At 41.6% G+C, this 16,283-nt stretch overlaps 1 protein-coding gene across 2 annotated transcripts in view; it reads left to right on the forward strand.

The window, feature by feature from the left end:
- The window catches only part of SLC25A20 (solute carrier family 25 member 20), a 35,057-nt gene that overhangs the window by 16,454 nt on the left and 2,320 nt on the right, over positions 1-16,283 (forward strand). For both annotated transcript variants that reach the window (XM_024982713.2, NM_001077936.2), the window contains 2 exon segments: positions 15,157-15,274; positions 16,038-16,110. In XM_024982713.2, the coding sequence (XP_024838481.1) occupies positions 15,157-15,274; positions 16,038-16,110 (191 nt within the window).

The following is a 16,283-nucleotide window of genomic DNA, read 5'->3' on the forward strand; positions in this document are numbered from 1 at the left end:
CTGGGGATAATCCAAATTATATATCATAGTGAAGATCTTATGAATAAGTCTCTGCATGTGTTCCTGATTATTTTCTTAGGATAAATGTCTAGACTTGAAATTAGTATATTTAAAGATAAGCAGTTTTAAAAGAATTTTCAACACATGTTGGGGTTTCCTGGTGGTTTAGTGGTAAAGAATCCGCCTGCCAATGCAGGACACTTGGGTGCGAACCCTGGGTAGGGAAGATCCCCTGGAGGAGAAAATGGCAATCCACTCCAGTATTCTTCCTGGGAAAATCCCCTGGACAGGAGCCTGTGGGGTCGCAAAGAGTCAGACACGACTGGGTGACTGAGTACACGCACATAATGTATGTGCGTTAGTAATGTAGGTTACTAAGTGGCCCTTCTAGAAAGGTCTGTCACTTTCTATTCCCATCAGTGGAAGAAGAGCTCTCACTTCCCAGCAGATTCTGCAGCATCTAATTTACAATCTCTGCTAGGGTGTTGTGTGAAAAATTTGCATTGTTTTAGTTTTTCTTGCTTTTTATTGTCGGTGAGCTTAATTACTTTGATTCATATTAGCTGTTTATATCTATCCTTCGTGAAACACCTCTTTGTATTCTTTGCTCATTTGTCAGTTTGTTTGATTTATAAAAGCTTTAGACATGTTTTGATTTAATATTATCGTAATAATATTAAACGCGACACATGGGATCTTAGTTCTCCAACTAGGAATGGAACCTTGTGCCCCCTCCGTTGCGAGTGTGGAGTCAACCACTGGACCACCAGGAAAGTCCCTTATTTAAAAAAATCTTTATACAATTTTTAGATATTGCACTCCTTTTACAGTTATCGCAAAATATTGGCTCTATTCCCCATGTTGTGCAATACATCCTTGTAGCCTGTCTTCACCCAATAATTTATACCTCCTACTCCTCCACCCCTAAACACTTTGGAAATATTAAGGTTATTAATTTCTTATCATATGTGGCAAATCTTTTTCATGCTTTGCATTAGTCATTTAATTTTGTGCATTGTTTAAATTAAATGTTTTATTTTGAGATAATTAAAGGTTCACTTACAGTTGTAAGAAATAATACAGAGGGAAGAAAAGAAATAAATATACAAAGACATCCCACATGTTCTTTACCTTGTTCTTCCACAGAGGTAACGTACTATAAAACTGTAGTATAATATCGCAACCAGAATACTGACATTGATACAGTCAAGATGCAGAACAATTCTATCATGCCAACGATGCCTCATGTAGCCCTTGAATAGCCACTTTCATTTTCTTTTCCCCACACCAGTCCTTTTTTCTTTCGGCTGCATGCACAGCATGTGGGATCTTCGTTCCCTGACCAGGGATGGAATCCACACTTCCTGCATTGGAAGTTAGGAGTCTTAACCACTGAAATGCCAGGGAAGTCCCTCCACTCCAGTTCTTAAGCACCCGAGCAATCACTAATCTGAACTCCATTTCTATAAATTTGTAGCTTCAAGACATGTGTAAATGGAATCATACAGTATGTAACCTTTTCAGATTGGCCTTTTCAACTTAGCATAAATTTTCTGGAGAGTTGTATAGATTGTGGAATGTATGAGTATTTCATTCCTTTTTAGTAGTCCCATAGTATGGGTGTACTACAGATATGTTTAATTTTTATCCATTGAAGGACATCTGGGTTGTTTCCAGTTCAGGGCTGTTATAAATAAAGATGCTATAAACATTCATGTACAGAGATTTTTCTGGGAAAATCAATCTTCGTTTCTCTGGGATAAATGCCCAGAGGTGTAATTGCTGAGTCATATGGTAGTTACATGTTTAGTTTTCTTTTTTTGTTTCTTATGGCCATGCCACATGGCATGTGTAATCTTAGCTCCCTGATCAGGGATCAAACCCATGTCCCCTGCAGTGGACGTGCAGAGTCTTAACCACTGGACCTCCAGGGAAATTCCATGCATGTTTAAAGAAACTATCAATCTTTTTCTAGTGTAACTGTATCATTTTACATTCCCACGAGCACGGTATGAGTGATCCAGTTTCTGTGCATCCTAACCAACATTTGGTGTTGTCACTATTCTTAATTTTAGCCATCCTGAGAGATGTATAGTGATACCTCATTTTAATTTGTATTCTTCTACTAGCTGAAGGTGTTGAATATCTTTTCATGTGCTTATTTGCTATCACTGTATCCTATTTGGTGAAATGTCTGTTCATGTGTTTTGCCCATTTTCTAATTGGATTATTTGGGATTTTTTTATTATTATTACTGAGTTTCGAGAGTCCTTTATTCTAGATACTATTGCTTTGTCAGATATGTGGTTTGCATATTATTTTCTCCCAGTGTATAGTTTGTCTTTTCATCCTCTCAGCAGAGTCTTTAGAGCAAACGTTTACATTTTGATGAAGTCCAGTTTGTTCATTTCTCTTTTATAGGTAGGGTTTTGGATGTTTAGAACATCAGATCTTAAGGAATCTTTTCCTAGCCTGAAATCCCAAAGATTTTCTTATATGCTTTTTTCTGAAAGTTTTATTTATAGTTTACCTTTTCCATGTAGGTTTGTGAGTCCATTTTGAGTTAAGTTTTGTATCATGTATGAGAATTAGGTCAGAGGGTTTTTTCCCCCCGTGGGGCTATCCAGTTGCACCATACCATTTCCTGGAGATTTACCTTTATTCTACTGAATTAATTTGCACCTCTGTTAAAATTCAGCTGAGTGTATTTGTGTGGGTCTATTTCTGTGTACTCTGTTTTCTTTCATTGATTTATGCAACTTTCCCTTCATTACTATTACACAGTCTTGATTAGTATAGCCATTGGCTAAGTCTTGAAACTGTCTAGACTGATCCCTCCCACTTTATTCTTTAAAAAAAAACAAAACTGGGACTTCCCTGGTGGTCTAGTGGTTGGAAATCTGCCTTCCAAGGCAGGGAGTGTGGGTCCGATCCCTGGTCCAGGAACTAAGATCCCACATGCCGTGGGACAGCTAAGTCTGAAGACCACAGCTACTGAGGCCACACGCCCTGGAACCCACGCACTGCAACCAAGACCCAGTGCCATAACTGAGACTCAACATAGCCAAGCCAAATAAAAAATTAAAAAACTGTTCTCGCTGTTCTAATTTCTTTGTTTTTTCCATGTTAATTTTAGGATAATTTAGAAAACAGAAAATTCTTGCTGAGAGTATGTTGAATCTATAGATCAACTTGGGTAGAATTAACATGTTATTTTGAGTCTTCCAATACCCAGACATGTTACACCTCTCCATTTATTTAGAACTTTAATTTCTTTTATCAGCATTGTGTAGTTTTCAGCATATAAGCTCTTAATGTGTTTTCTTACACACCTAAGTCCTCTGTAAAGTGACATTGTAAATGGTATTATAATTTTAATTTTGTTGTCTGCATGTTCATTGCTAGTTTGTAGAAACACAATTGATTTTTAAAAATATTTATTTATTTTTATTTTTGTCTGTGCTGGGTCTTTGTTGCTGCTCAAGGGCTTTCTCTAGTCACGGTGGGTGGGTTCTAGTCTCTGGTTGCAGTGTGCCGGCTTCTCATTGCGGTGAATTCTCCTGTTGTGGAGTACAGGCTCGAGGGCACGTGGACTTTAGTATTTGCAGCACGTGAGCTCAGTAGCTGTGATGCCCGGGCTTAGTTGCCTTGTGGTATGTGGGATCTTCCCAGATCAGGGATTGAACCAGTGTCCCCTGCATTGGCAGGCAGATTCTTAACCACTGGACCACCAGGGAAGCCTGAAATACAATTGATTTTTGTATGTTAATTTTGTGTCTTGTGAACCTTCCTGAACGCTCTTATTAATTTTAATTTTTTTTTTTTTTGGTAGATTCTTTGGGATTTCCTATATAGATAATCTTGTTATTTGCAAACAGGGACAGTTTTATTTCTTCATTTCTGATCTGTTTACCTTTTATATCCTTATTTCACTGGCTAGAACTTCCAGTACCATGTTGAATAAGACTGATGAGAATGGATATGTTTACCTTGTTCCCAATCTTATGGGGAAGTATTCAGCATTTCACCATTAAATATAATCTCAGGGAAGCCCAGGTGGCTCAGTGGGAAAGAATCCTCCTGCCAGTACAAGAGACACAAGGTGTAATTTTGGAGTGGGTTGCCATGCCCTCCTCCAGAGCATCTTCCCAGCCCAGGGATTGAACCCAGGTCTCCCGCATTGCTAGATACTCTTTGTCAACTTGAGAAGGTTACCTTCTCTTCCTCTTTTTCTGAGAGTTTTATGGATATTGACTTTTGTCAAATGTTTTTTCTTCCTTTATTAATGTGATCGTGTGATTTTTCTCCTAAACTCTTAATATAGTGAATTACTTCCTTTGCTCTTGAACACTGAACCAATTCCTCATTACTGGAATAAAGTCCCCTTTATATATTGCTGAGTTCTATTTTCTTATATTTTGTTAAGGATTTTTCATCTATAGTCATGAGAGATATTAGTCTGTCATTTTTTTTCTATATTGTCTTTGTCTGGTTTTGATATCAGAGTAATACGAGCTTCATAAAATGAATTGGGAATTGTTCCCTCTTCTACTGTATAGAATATGTGTTGATTTTTCTGTAAACATTTGGTAGAATTGGTACAATTTTATAGTGAAATCATATAGGCTTGAGATTTGGGGTAAGAAATTTTTAAATTATGAATTCAGCTTTCTTTAAAGTTACAGGCCTATTCAAATTATTTATTTCATATTGGGAAAATTGTGATAGTTTTTGTTTTTTTATCTAAGTTGTCAAATATGTGTGTGTAAAGTTGTTTGTAGTACTCCTTTATTGTCTTTTTTTATGTCTGCAGGGTCTGTGGTATTATCTTCTGTTTTATTCCTGGTATTAGTAATCTGTGACTTCTCTTTCTTTTTTCTTTGTCAGACTCACTAGAGGTTTGTCAGTTTTTATTGATCTTTTCAAAAAAGATTTTCCTTTCTCTTTTTTTTTTCAGCTGTGTAACGCAGCTTATAGGATCTCAGTTCTCGACCAGAGATTGAAACCAGGCTATGGCAATGAAAGCCCAGAATCCTAACCGCTAGGCCAACGGGGAACTCCCCTCTTTGATTTTCTTTATTATTTTTCTGTTTTCAATTCCATTGGTTTCTGCTTCTGTTTTTATGATCTCCTTCCTTTTGCTTGTTTTTGGGTTTAGTTTGCTTTTCTTTTCTCTCTCTCTCTCTCTTTTTTTAAGCTTTTGAAGTGCAAGCTTAGAATCTTGGTTTGAAGCCTTTCCTCTCTTCTGAAGTGTGCAGGCAGTGCTATAAAGTTTCCTCTCAGCATTGCTTTAGCTATGTCCCACAAACTCCAATATATTTCAGTTTTCAGTCAGTTGAGTGTGTTTTCTGGTTTCCTTTGGGACTTCCTTTTTGAATTGCTTTTGAAGAGTGTTGTTCAGTTTCCAAGTGTTGGAGATTATTGATTTCCGGTTTGAGTCCATTGTGATTGAAGAACATATTCTGTATCATTCACATTCTTTTAAATTTCTTGAGGGTTGCTTTATGGCCTTGGATATGGTTTATCTTGTTTGTGTGCCACTGGCATTTAAAAAGAATGTGTGTGCTGCTGTTGTTTGGTGGCAAAATCTCTAAATGTCGATTATATCCTGTTGGTTGATGGTGTTGAATTCTTTATCCTTGACGATTTTATGGCTAGTTGTTCTGTTTGTTGATGGAGGAATTCGAAATCTCCAGCTGTTACTGTGAGTTTGTTTCTTCTTTCAATTCTATTAGTGTCCCTTCACATAGTTTGCAGTTTTTTTGTTTAATGTATACACACTTAGAATTGCTATGTCTTCTTGGTGGATTGGCCCTTTTCTCACTGTGTAAATGTTCTTCATATTACCATTATATAATATTCCATATTTTTGCTTACCGTGTTCTTCCTGGTGTTCCAGAGTTCCTTCTTTTATACTTTCTTTTCTGTTTAAAGAACTTCCTTTAGCCATTCTCTTGGGATATATCTACGAATGACAAAGTCGCTGAGTTTTCTTTCATCTAAGAATGCCTGCTTTTCCTTTTATTCCTGAAGAATATTTTCACTTGACATAGGGTCCTGGGATGACAGTTCTTTGCTTTCAGCTCCTGAAAGATACTGTGCCACTCCTTTCTACCCTCCCCGGTTTCTGCTGTCATTCTAAATATTTCAGTATTGTTCTTCGGTTGCTAAGTCATGTCCAGCTCTTTGTGACCCCATGGACTACAAGGCTTCCCTGTCCTTCACCATCCCCCAAAGTTTGTTAAAACTCATGTCCAGTCAGTCAGTGATGCTATCCAAACATCTCCTCCTCTGTCGCCCCCTTCTGCTTCTATCTTCAATCTTTCCCAGCATCAAGGTCTTTTTCAGTGAGTTGGCTCTCCACATCAGGTGGCCAAAGTATTGGAGCTTCAGCTTCAGCGTCAGTCCTTCCAGTGAATATTCAGGACTGCTTTCCTTTAGGATTGACTAGTTTGATCTTCTTGCCGTCCAAGGGGCTCTCAAGGGTCTTCTCCAACACCACAATTCAGAAGCATTTATTCGTTGGTGTTCAGTCTTCTTTATGGTCCAACTCCCATCCATGTGTGTTATTTTTCTCAGGCTACTCTTAAGCTTCTTTCTTTGTTTTCAGTTTTCGACTAAGTTCATTTGTGATGTGCTCTGGCATGGATTTATTTTGGGGCATTCTGTTTAGGTTTTGGTCAGCTTCTTAAATCTCTATGTTTCAGTTCAGTTCAGTCGCTCAGTCATGTCTGACTCTTTGTGACCCCGTGGACTGCAGCACACCAGGCCTCTCTGTTCATCACCAGCTCCCAGAGTTTACTCAAACTCATGTGCATTGAGTTGGTGATGCCATTCAACCATCTCACTCTCTGTCGTCCCCTTCTCCTCCCGCCTTCAATCTTTCCCAGCATCAGGGTCTTTTCAAATGAGTTAGCTCTTTGCATCAGGTGGCCAAAGTATTGGAGTTTCAGCTTTAACATCAGTCCTTCCAGTGAATATTCAGGATTGATTTCCTTTAGGATGGACTGGTTGGATCTCCTTGCAGTCCAAGGAACTCTCAAGAGTCTTCTCCAACACCACAGTTCAAAAGCATCCATTCTTTGGTACTCAGCTTTCTTTGTAGTCCAACTCTCACATCCATACATGACTACTGGAAAAGCCATAGGCTTGACTAGACTGACCTTTGTTGGCAAAGTAATGTCTCTTCTTTTGAATATGCTATCTAGGTTGGTCATAGCTTTTCTTCCAAGGAGCAAATGTCTTTTAATTTCATGGCTGCACTCACCATCTGCAGTGATTTTGGAGCCCCCCAAAATAAAGTCTGCCACTGTTTCCACTGTTTCTCCATCTATTTCCCATGAAGTGTTGGGACGAGATGCCATGATCTTAGTTTTCTGAATGTTGAGCTTTAAGCCAACTTTTTCACTCTCCTTTTTCACTTTCATCAAGAGGCTCTTTAGTTCTTCTTCACTTTCTGCCATAAGGGTGGTGTCATCTGCATATCTGAGGTTATTGATATTTCTCCCGGCAATCTTGATTCCAGCTTGGGCTTCCTCCAGCCCAGCATTTCTCATGATGTACTCTGCATATAAGTTAAATAAGCAGGGTGACAATATACAGCCTTGACGTACTCCTTTTCTTACTTGGAACCAGTCTGTTGTTCCATGTCCAGTTCTAACTGTTGCTTCCTGACCTGCATACAGATTTCTCAAGAGGCAGATCAGGTGGTCTGGTATTCCCATCTCTTTCAGAATTGTCCACAGTTTATTGTGATCCACACAGTCAAAGGCTTTGGCATAGTCAATAAAGCAGAAATAGATGTTTTTCTTGGATTCACACTTTTTTGATGATCCAGCGGATGTTGGCAATTCGATCTCTGGTTCCTCTGCCTTTTCTAAAACCAGCTTGAACATCAGGAAGTTCACGGTTCACGTATTGCTGAAGCCTGGCTTGGAGAATTTTGAGCATTACTTTACTAGCATATGAGGTGAGTGCCTTTGTGCGGTAGTTTGAACATTCTTTGGTGTTGCCTTTCTTTCGGATTGAAATGAAAACTGACCTTTTCCAGTCCTGTGGCCACTGCTGAGTTTTCCAAATTTGCTGGCATGTTGAATGCAACACTTTCACAGCATCATCTTTTAGGACTTGAAATAGCTCAACTGGAATTCCATCACCTCCACTAGCTTTGTTCATAGTGATGCTTCCTAAGGCCCACTTGACTTCGCATTCCAGGATGTCTGGTTCTAGGTGAGTGATCACACCATCATGATTATCTGGGTCTTGAAGATCTTTTTTATACTGTTCTTCTGTGTATTCTTGCCACCTCTTCTTAATATCTTCTGCTTCTTTTAGGTCCATACCATTTCTGTCCTTTCTTGAGCCCATCTTTGCATGAAGTGTTCCCTTGGTATCTCTCATTTTCTTGAAGAGATCTCTAGTCTTTCCCATTCTACTGTTTTCCTCTATTTCTTTGCACTGATCACTGAGAAAGGCTTTCTTATCTCCCCTTGCTATTCTTTGGAACTCTGCATTCAAATGGGTATATCTTTCCTTTTCTCCTTTTTTTTTTGCTTCTCTTCTTTTCACAGCTATTTGTAAGGCCTCCTCAGACAGCCATTTTGCTCTTTTGCATTTCTTTTTCTTGGGGATGGTCTTGCTCCCTGTCTCCTGTACAGTGTCACGCACCTCTGTCCATAGTTCATCAGGCACTCTGTCTATCAGATATAGTCCCTTGAATCTATTTGTCATTTCCACTGTATAATTGTTAGGGATTTGATTTAGGTCATACCTGAGTGGTCTTGGACTTCCTGATGGCTCAGAGGGTAAAGTGTCTGTCTGCAATGCAGGAGACAGGGTTCGATCCCTGAGTCGGGAAGATCCCCTGGGGAAGGAAATGGCAACCCACTCCAGTACTATTGCCTGGAAAATCCCATGGATGGAGGAGCCTGGTAGGCTACAGTCCATGGAGTCACAAAGAGTCGGACACGACTGAGCGACTTTACTTTCACTTTTCACTTTGAGTGGTCTAGTGGTTTCTTCAGTTTAAGTCTGAATTTGGCCATAAGGAGGTCATGATCTGAGCCATAGTCAGCTCCTGGTCTTGTTTTTGCTGACTGTATAGAGCTTCTCCCTCTTTGGCTACAAAGAATATAATCAACCTGTTTTCAGTGTTGACCACCTGGTGATGTCCATGTGTAGAATCTTCTCTTGTGTTGTTGGAAGAGGGTGTTTACTATGACTAGTGCGTTCTCTTGGCAAAACTCTATTAGCCTTTGCTCTGCTTCATTCGGTACTCCAAGGCCAAATTTGCCTGTTACTCCAGGTGTTTCTTGACTTCCTACTTTTGTATTCCAGTCCCCTATAATGAAAAGGACATTTTTGGGGGAGTTAGTTCTAGAAGGTCTTGTAGATCTTCATAGAACCATTCAACTTCAGCTTCTTCAGCATTACTGGTTGGGGCATAGACTTCGATTACCATGATATTGAATGGTTTGCCTTGGAAACGAACATTCTGTCATTTTGAGGTTGCATCCAAGTACTTCATTTCAGACTCTCTTGTTCACTATGATGGCTACTGCATTTCTTCTAAGGGATTTTTGCCCACAGTAGTAGATATAGTGGTCATCTGAGTTAAATTCACCCATTCCAGTCCATCTTAGTTCGCTGATTCCTAGAATGTCAGTGTTCACTCTTGCCATCTCCTGTTTGACCACTTCCACTTTGCCTTGATTCATGGACCTAACATTCCAGGTTCCTATGCATTCCAGGTTCCTCTTTACAGCATCGGACCTTGCTTCCATCACCAGTCACATCCACAACTGGGTTTTGTTTTTGCTTTGGCTCCGTCTCTTCATTCTTTCTGGAGTTATTTCTCCAGTGATCTCCAGTAGCATATTGGGCACCTACTGACCTGGAGAGTTCCTCTTTCAGTATCATATCATTTTGCCTTTTCATACTGTTCATGGGGTTCTCAAGGCAAGAACACTGAAGTGGTTTGCCATTCCCTTCTCCAGTGGACCACATGCTGTCAGACCTCTCCACCATGACCCGCCCGTCTTGGGTGGCCCTACATGGCATGGCTCATAATTTCATTGAGTTAGATAAGGCTGTGGTCCATGTGGTTAGATTGGTTAGTTTTCTGAGATTGTGGTTTTCAGTCTATCTGCCCTCTGATGGAGAAGGATAAGAGGCTTATGGAAGCTTCCTGATGGGAGAGAAAACTGAGGGGGAAACTGGGTCTTGTTCTGATGGGCGGGGCCATGCTCAGTAAATCTTTAATCCAATTTTCTATTGATGGATGGGGCTGTGATCCCTCCCTGCTATTTGCCTGGGGCCAAGGCGGATTCTTGACCAGCTGGGCTGTCAGGGAAGCTCTCAATGTTTGTTTTGCCTGATTTGGGGAGTTTTCAGCTTGACTTCTTTGAATACTTGTTCAGTCCTGCCCTGTTGTCTCTTCTTCTGGGACTGGGAGGACACAAAGATTAAGATTTTCTGATATAGCCCCATGGGCTTACAGTCCCTGAGGTTCTGTTTGATTTGTTTCAGTTTGTTTTGTGTCTTGTTCAGATTGGATACTTTCCACTGTTTTGTCTTCTGATGCTGCTTTTTTTTTTTTTTTTTTCCTTATCTCTCCCCTGTATTCTGCTGTTGAGCGAGCCATCCACTGAGTTTTAAATTTTGGCTGTTTTTCAGTTCTAAAACTTTCATTTGGTTCTTCCTCATACCTTCTATTTCTGTGCGAAGATTTTCTTTCTTTGCTGTGGCTTTCTAATCTTTTGAATCTATTTCAAGCATATTCACGATTCGTCATTGAAGGATTTTTACAATGCCTGCTCTAAAATGTCTGTCAAAGAATTCGTACATCTCTGTCATCTTGGTGTTGGCCTCTACTGCTTCTTTTTTCTTTCAGTTTGAGATCTTCCTGGTTAGTGCGATTTCCAGTTGGAACCCGGATATTTGCATATTTTATTGAGATTTTGGATCCTTTATAAACTTCCTGTTTCTGTTGGCTTTCTCTGACACCACGCCAGTAGGAAGTGAGGGCTGCTGCCTTGCTACTGCCAAGTGAGTACAAGTGCAGGGGCCCTGCTTGCCCTCTATAGACACTTGAGGGTGGGGCACTGCTTTTTACTGTTGGGTGGGTGTGGGAGTTCTCCTGACTCCACTGACAACACAGGACAGGAGAGCCCTGGTTACAGCTGTCAGGGATGAAAGTCCTCATTCCCTCTTTGGTCCTCTCTGACTCCACCCAGGCAGCACATTGGGTACCTCGTTACAGCCCTGCAAAGGAGGAAGTTGGGCTCCCCACATGGTCTTTGCTCGTGTGGGTGAGGGTGAGGCTACAGTTTTTTCTATGATGTATGGCTGGAAAAGAGTGTTTTTTGTCTAAAGATGTTCTGTCTTTCTAGGCTGTTCCTTTTCTGATCCTTTGTCTAGGGAATGCAGGCTTTCGTTGGGCCTTCTTTTTTAGTCTGTGCCTGTTGGCATTCCTGGATCACCAGTATCTTCTGCCTCAAGTCTGAGATATGTCAAATGAGAATACACAGCGAACTCACCATGATGTCATTGCTCAAGGCGGAAAGTACTTAGTGAGTCTGCTTCTCCTCTCCAAATTCTCAGAGCCCTCTTATATTTGTTTAAAACAAATAATGTTAGGGCTTTTTTTTTCTTTGGTATTTAGCAGGAAGAATAAAGACTTGCTAGAAGCCTGTATATTGATTTTGAGTTAGTGAATATTTATTTTCTTTTCAGTAGCCTTGTCCATTAGCCTTTTCCATCATGACTTCTTCCTTTTCTTTTATGCCTGAAGTCCTTTTCTTTTTTTTTTTTTTGATTAATTTAGTTAGTTAGTTTTGGCTGTGCTAGTCTTCATTGCTGCTCAAGGGCTTTCTCTAGTTGCAGTGGCTTCTCTTGCTTCAGATCTCAGGCTCTAGGCACACGGGCTTCAGTAATTATGGCCTACGGGCCCAGTTGCTCCGTGGAATGTGGGGTTTTAGTTCCCAGACCGGGGACTGAACCCGTATCCCCTGCATTGGCAGGCGGACTCTCAACCATTGGACCACCAGGGAAGTCCCCCTGATTTCTGCTCCTAGATGAGACAGTCCCTGTGCACTCCTCCACTCTGCTGGGTGGCTACTTTGTACCTCTCTTCTCTTCTCAGACCCTGACCCTCTCAGCAGATGACCTGGCTTTCTACTCCACAGAGAAAACTGAAACCGCCAGAAGAGAACTTTACCAGATGCCCTCCACTGCCCCACTGGCGCCTGACTACACCTGTGGCTGCCTGGCCTGTTTCCACCAAGAATGGCCCATGCTTCTGCTTCTGCTTGACCCCGCCTCCTAACCCCTCTTGCCCATTCAGAGACCTTGTTCAGCAGTTCTTCTTTCTCTCCTTCAGCATCAGTTTTTGCTTTCTAGTAGATTGTTATGTTTGGCAAAGGTCAGCATCAGTTTTTGCTTTCTAGTAGATTGTTCTCTTTGGCAATAAAGGCATGAACCTGCTTCTGTTTTCACCTTAAAAATACAGACTTCTCTCTTTTACCTTCCACCTCCATTTCTGGGCTTCCTGTCTTTGCTCTGTGCATGTTCGTGCACGGGTGCTTAGTCACTCAGTCATGTCTGACTCTGTGACCCCATGGACTATAGCCCGCCAGGCTTATCTGTCTATGGGATTCTTTAGGCAAGAATACTGGAGCGGGTTGCCATTTCCTCCTCCAGGGTATCTTCCTGACCCAGGGATCAAACCCTAATCTCTTTTGTCTCCTGCATTGCAGGCAGATTCTTTATCCTTTCATCAGGGAAGCTCTGTCTTTACTCCCTCTTACATTGAAACTCTTGGAAAAAGTTTTTCATTTTTGTTGTTTTTTCCCCACTCGTTGTCTCCAGTACCTCTTCTCTAATAGTTAAACATACATCAGACTGGCTTTTGCCTCACAACACTAACAAAACTACTTTTATCAAGGTCACTAGTGACTTTTACACCAAGTCCAGTGTTCAGTTCTTGGACCTGGACATAGGTCCATCTTGATTCATCAACAGAATTGGACTCAACTGGTCCCCTACTCTTCCTTGAAGAGCTGTCTTCACTTGGCTTCTCTCCTGACTTTCTACCTACTTGGCTGCTCCTTCTCTATGTCCTTTGTTGATTCATCATCATCTTCTCGATCTTTTAATGTTCACGTGCACGAGACTCAGTGCTATTACACTCATCTCACTGATGATTTCTTCTTGTCTCATGACTTTTAGACACAATCTGTATGATGACGATTTTCCAATTTGTATCACCAGCTCAGATTTTTCCTGCACTCTGGACTAGTTCATCCAACATTCCCACTGGACACTAATAGGCACCTCAAAGTCACCATGTGCAAAGCTGAACTCCTGGTCTTCCTCAGTCCTTGCTTCACTTACAGCCTTCTACAACTCTGTTGGGGGCAATACCATCTGTCTAGTTGTTCAGCTCTAAAACCCCAGAGTCCTCCTAGATTCCTTTTTGTCTCATTGAACACATCCCGTTTGTTGAACAGTTAAGCTGGCTTTTACCGTATCCCAAATCTACTCCTTCCCACCACCTCCATTGTAAACCACGTGGTCCCAGGTCACCTTCATCACTGTTCTGGGTGACTGTAAGGTCCTCGTCACTTGTTTCCCTGTTTATAGTCTATACCATACATTACAGTGAACGGATTCTGTTACTATGTCACTTCATGCTCCGTCCTCTTTGTCCCCGCAGGTCACTGTGAGTCAACTCTAGCATCCTCTGATAACATGGGCCACCCTGCCATCCCTCAGACATACCAGGTTCACCTGTGGCAGGATCATCTGGGGAAGACATATTTTGTTTTAAAAGCCATTGATACTCAACCAGATATTGTCTTAAGTTTATTATTTTTAGATAAATTGACATCTTCCTGATTGAAAACTTTTCCTAACCAGAACTGTTGTTGTTGTTATTCAGTTGCTAAGTCACATCTTACTCTTTTGAGACCCCATGGACTGTAGCCCTCAAGGTTCCTCTGTCCATGGAATTTTCCAGGCAAGAATACTCGAGTGGGTTGCTCTTTTCTTCTCCAGGGGATCTTCCTGACCCAGGCGTCACACCGCGTCTCCTGGATTGGCAGATGGATTCTTTACTAGTGCGCCACCAGGGAAGCCCAACAAAACTCTTACTCTCTTTTTATTCACCTCTTCTTTTCTATCCCTTGGCAAGTTTTTAGAGTTTTATTTACGCCAATCCTATGGCTTGATGCACATATATTTTGTTATTTTGAATGAGATTCTTTTCCATTATTCTTCAACTAGTTGTTGGTATGTACAAAAATTGTCGGATTTATATATTTATTTTGTAAGCATTTCTCCTTGGGAACTCTTAAATATGAACTCCCTTTCCAACTTTAATTACTCTTTGGTTGATGCCTTCATATGTTTAGATTCCTCTTGACTCTGTACTTGCTTTGGATCCTGTACAGGCTTTCTTTCTTTCAGATCTTTTCTGGAATACCTCCCGCTTGCCCTCAGGCTCTTGGGGAAATGAACACATTTTCAATAGGTTTCCCATATTTTTCTACATTTGCTTCCTTTTGTCCTCCTTCTCTACAAGGATGGTATTTTTAAAAATTAATACACATTTAATTTTCTTAATTAATTAAGAGACTGGGACAAAGGGCCTCTCCTTGGCCCTCCCCTGGCTCTGCACAGGACCTCTGTCCAAGCACTTAGAGCTCTGAATACAATTTCCAGCTCACCTTCTCTTAACCAAGCTTCATGATCACTTAGAGCTTGGAATGGATTTAGTATTGCATGGATATTTGTTGAAGGAATAAGTAAATGACTGAAATATTTGTCTAGTCCTTTCTAGAACTTCCAACTACATTTATTGGGGATAAAGATACTTGGGAATTTATTTTTCAACTTACTTTCCAGTTCCTCTGCTGTTTTTTATTTTTTCCTAATCAGTGTGTATGTATTTTGTCATATTTTCACCTAGCCTTAGTTCATAGTGACTTCCACCAGCATTATACATTCTAAACAACTGTCGGTGTGCCACTGAAGTCTGTTATTGATCTAATGCATAATGACCACTGGCACACTCACTGTGCACTCTTTCGTAGCCTGTTGAGTCTGTTGACTTGGATGTTGCTCTTGCTGACTTGACAATTCTTTCCTCCCTCTCAGATTCAGGCTTCTTCAGGGGAGACCAAGTACACTGGGCCTTTGGACTGTGCGAAGAAGCTATACAAGGAGGCTGGGGTCCGAGGGATCTACAAGGGGACTGTACTCACGCTCATGCGAGGTAACCTTTGAGCCCTCCACCTGTGGTGGATTTGCCACAGGGAGGTCTTGCCTGGATCTCTGGATTAGCCTTGGCACCGTACATGCCACGGCCCTGATAGGGCTCGCACGGTGTGTCCTGCTTTTAGGCCATTCACCTCTGGCCAGCATGGACACGCATGAGAATGGGGGGACCTTCCATCCTTCTGGTAGGCCGGCCCCCAAGGGTGGAAATCATGACAGTGGCAGTAGCAAGTAGATGGAAAGCATGGCTGGAGGGATGAGTGGGAAAAAGGAATACCATAGGAGGCTTCCCTGGTGGTCCAGTGGTTAAGACTCCAAGCTTCCAATGCAGGGGGCATGGGTTTGATCCCTGGTGCCATGTGGTGCAGCCAGAAAAAAAAAAAAGAATGACTTAGTAACAGTGGAGCTTCATTTGGCTTGAGAGGCATATCCTACGGGGCTGGCGCCAGGCGCCAGAGATAGCCCTGAGATGGCAGCTCGGAGGAAGGCCGGATGTTAGCTCCAGTTAATACTGCTTGGAGTGGGCATATTAGTGGGGACCACTCAGAGGGCCTCTGAAGGTGAAATAATGTCATGCTTGTTTGTGTTCACTGACACCAGTGCTGGCCCCAGAGCCACCTCTGATCACTGTAGATAGAAGTGCTGCTGAGGAACTTCTCAGGAAACCTTCAAGGGTCCAGTGCCAAGGTTGGCTCTCCTAAGATCAAGAAATCTGTGAGGCTTTTCTGTCATTTATTTTACATCTTTCTTGCCACTAACAGATGTTCCAGCCAGTGGCATGTATTTCATGACATATGAGTGGCTGAAAAATATCTTCACTCCAGAGGGAAAGAGGTGAGGAGAACAGAAGAGCTTAGAAGCCACTTTCCCTCATTACCGGTAGGTTGCCCTTGCCCATTAGTGGGTCTGAAGGCAGAAATGGGACCTGCTTCTGTCTCCATGTCTACTTTCCTCTTGTTACTGTTGAGCCCCAGCTAATACCAATACCTCTTACTCTGTGGCTCACC

Source organism: Bos taurus, chromosome 22, assembly GCF_002263795.3.
Source record: "Bos taurus isolate L1 Dominette 01449 registration number 42190680 breed Hereford chromosome 22, ARS-UCD2.0, whole genome shotgun sequence".
NCBI lineage: Eukaryota > Metazoa > Chordata > Mammalia > Artiodactyla > Bovidae > Bos > Bos taurus.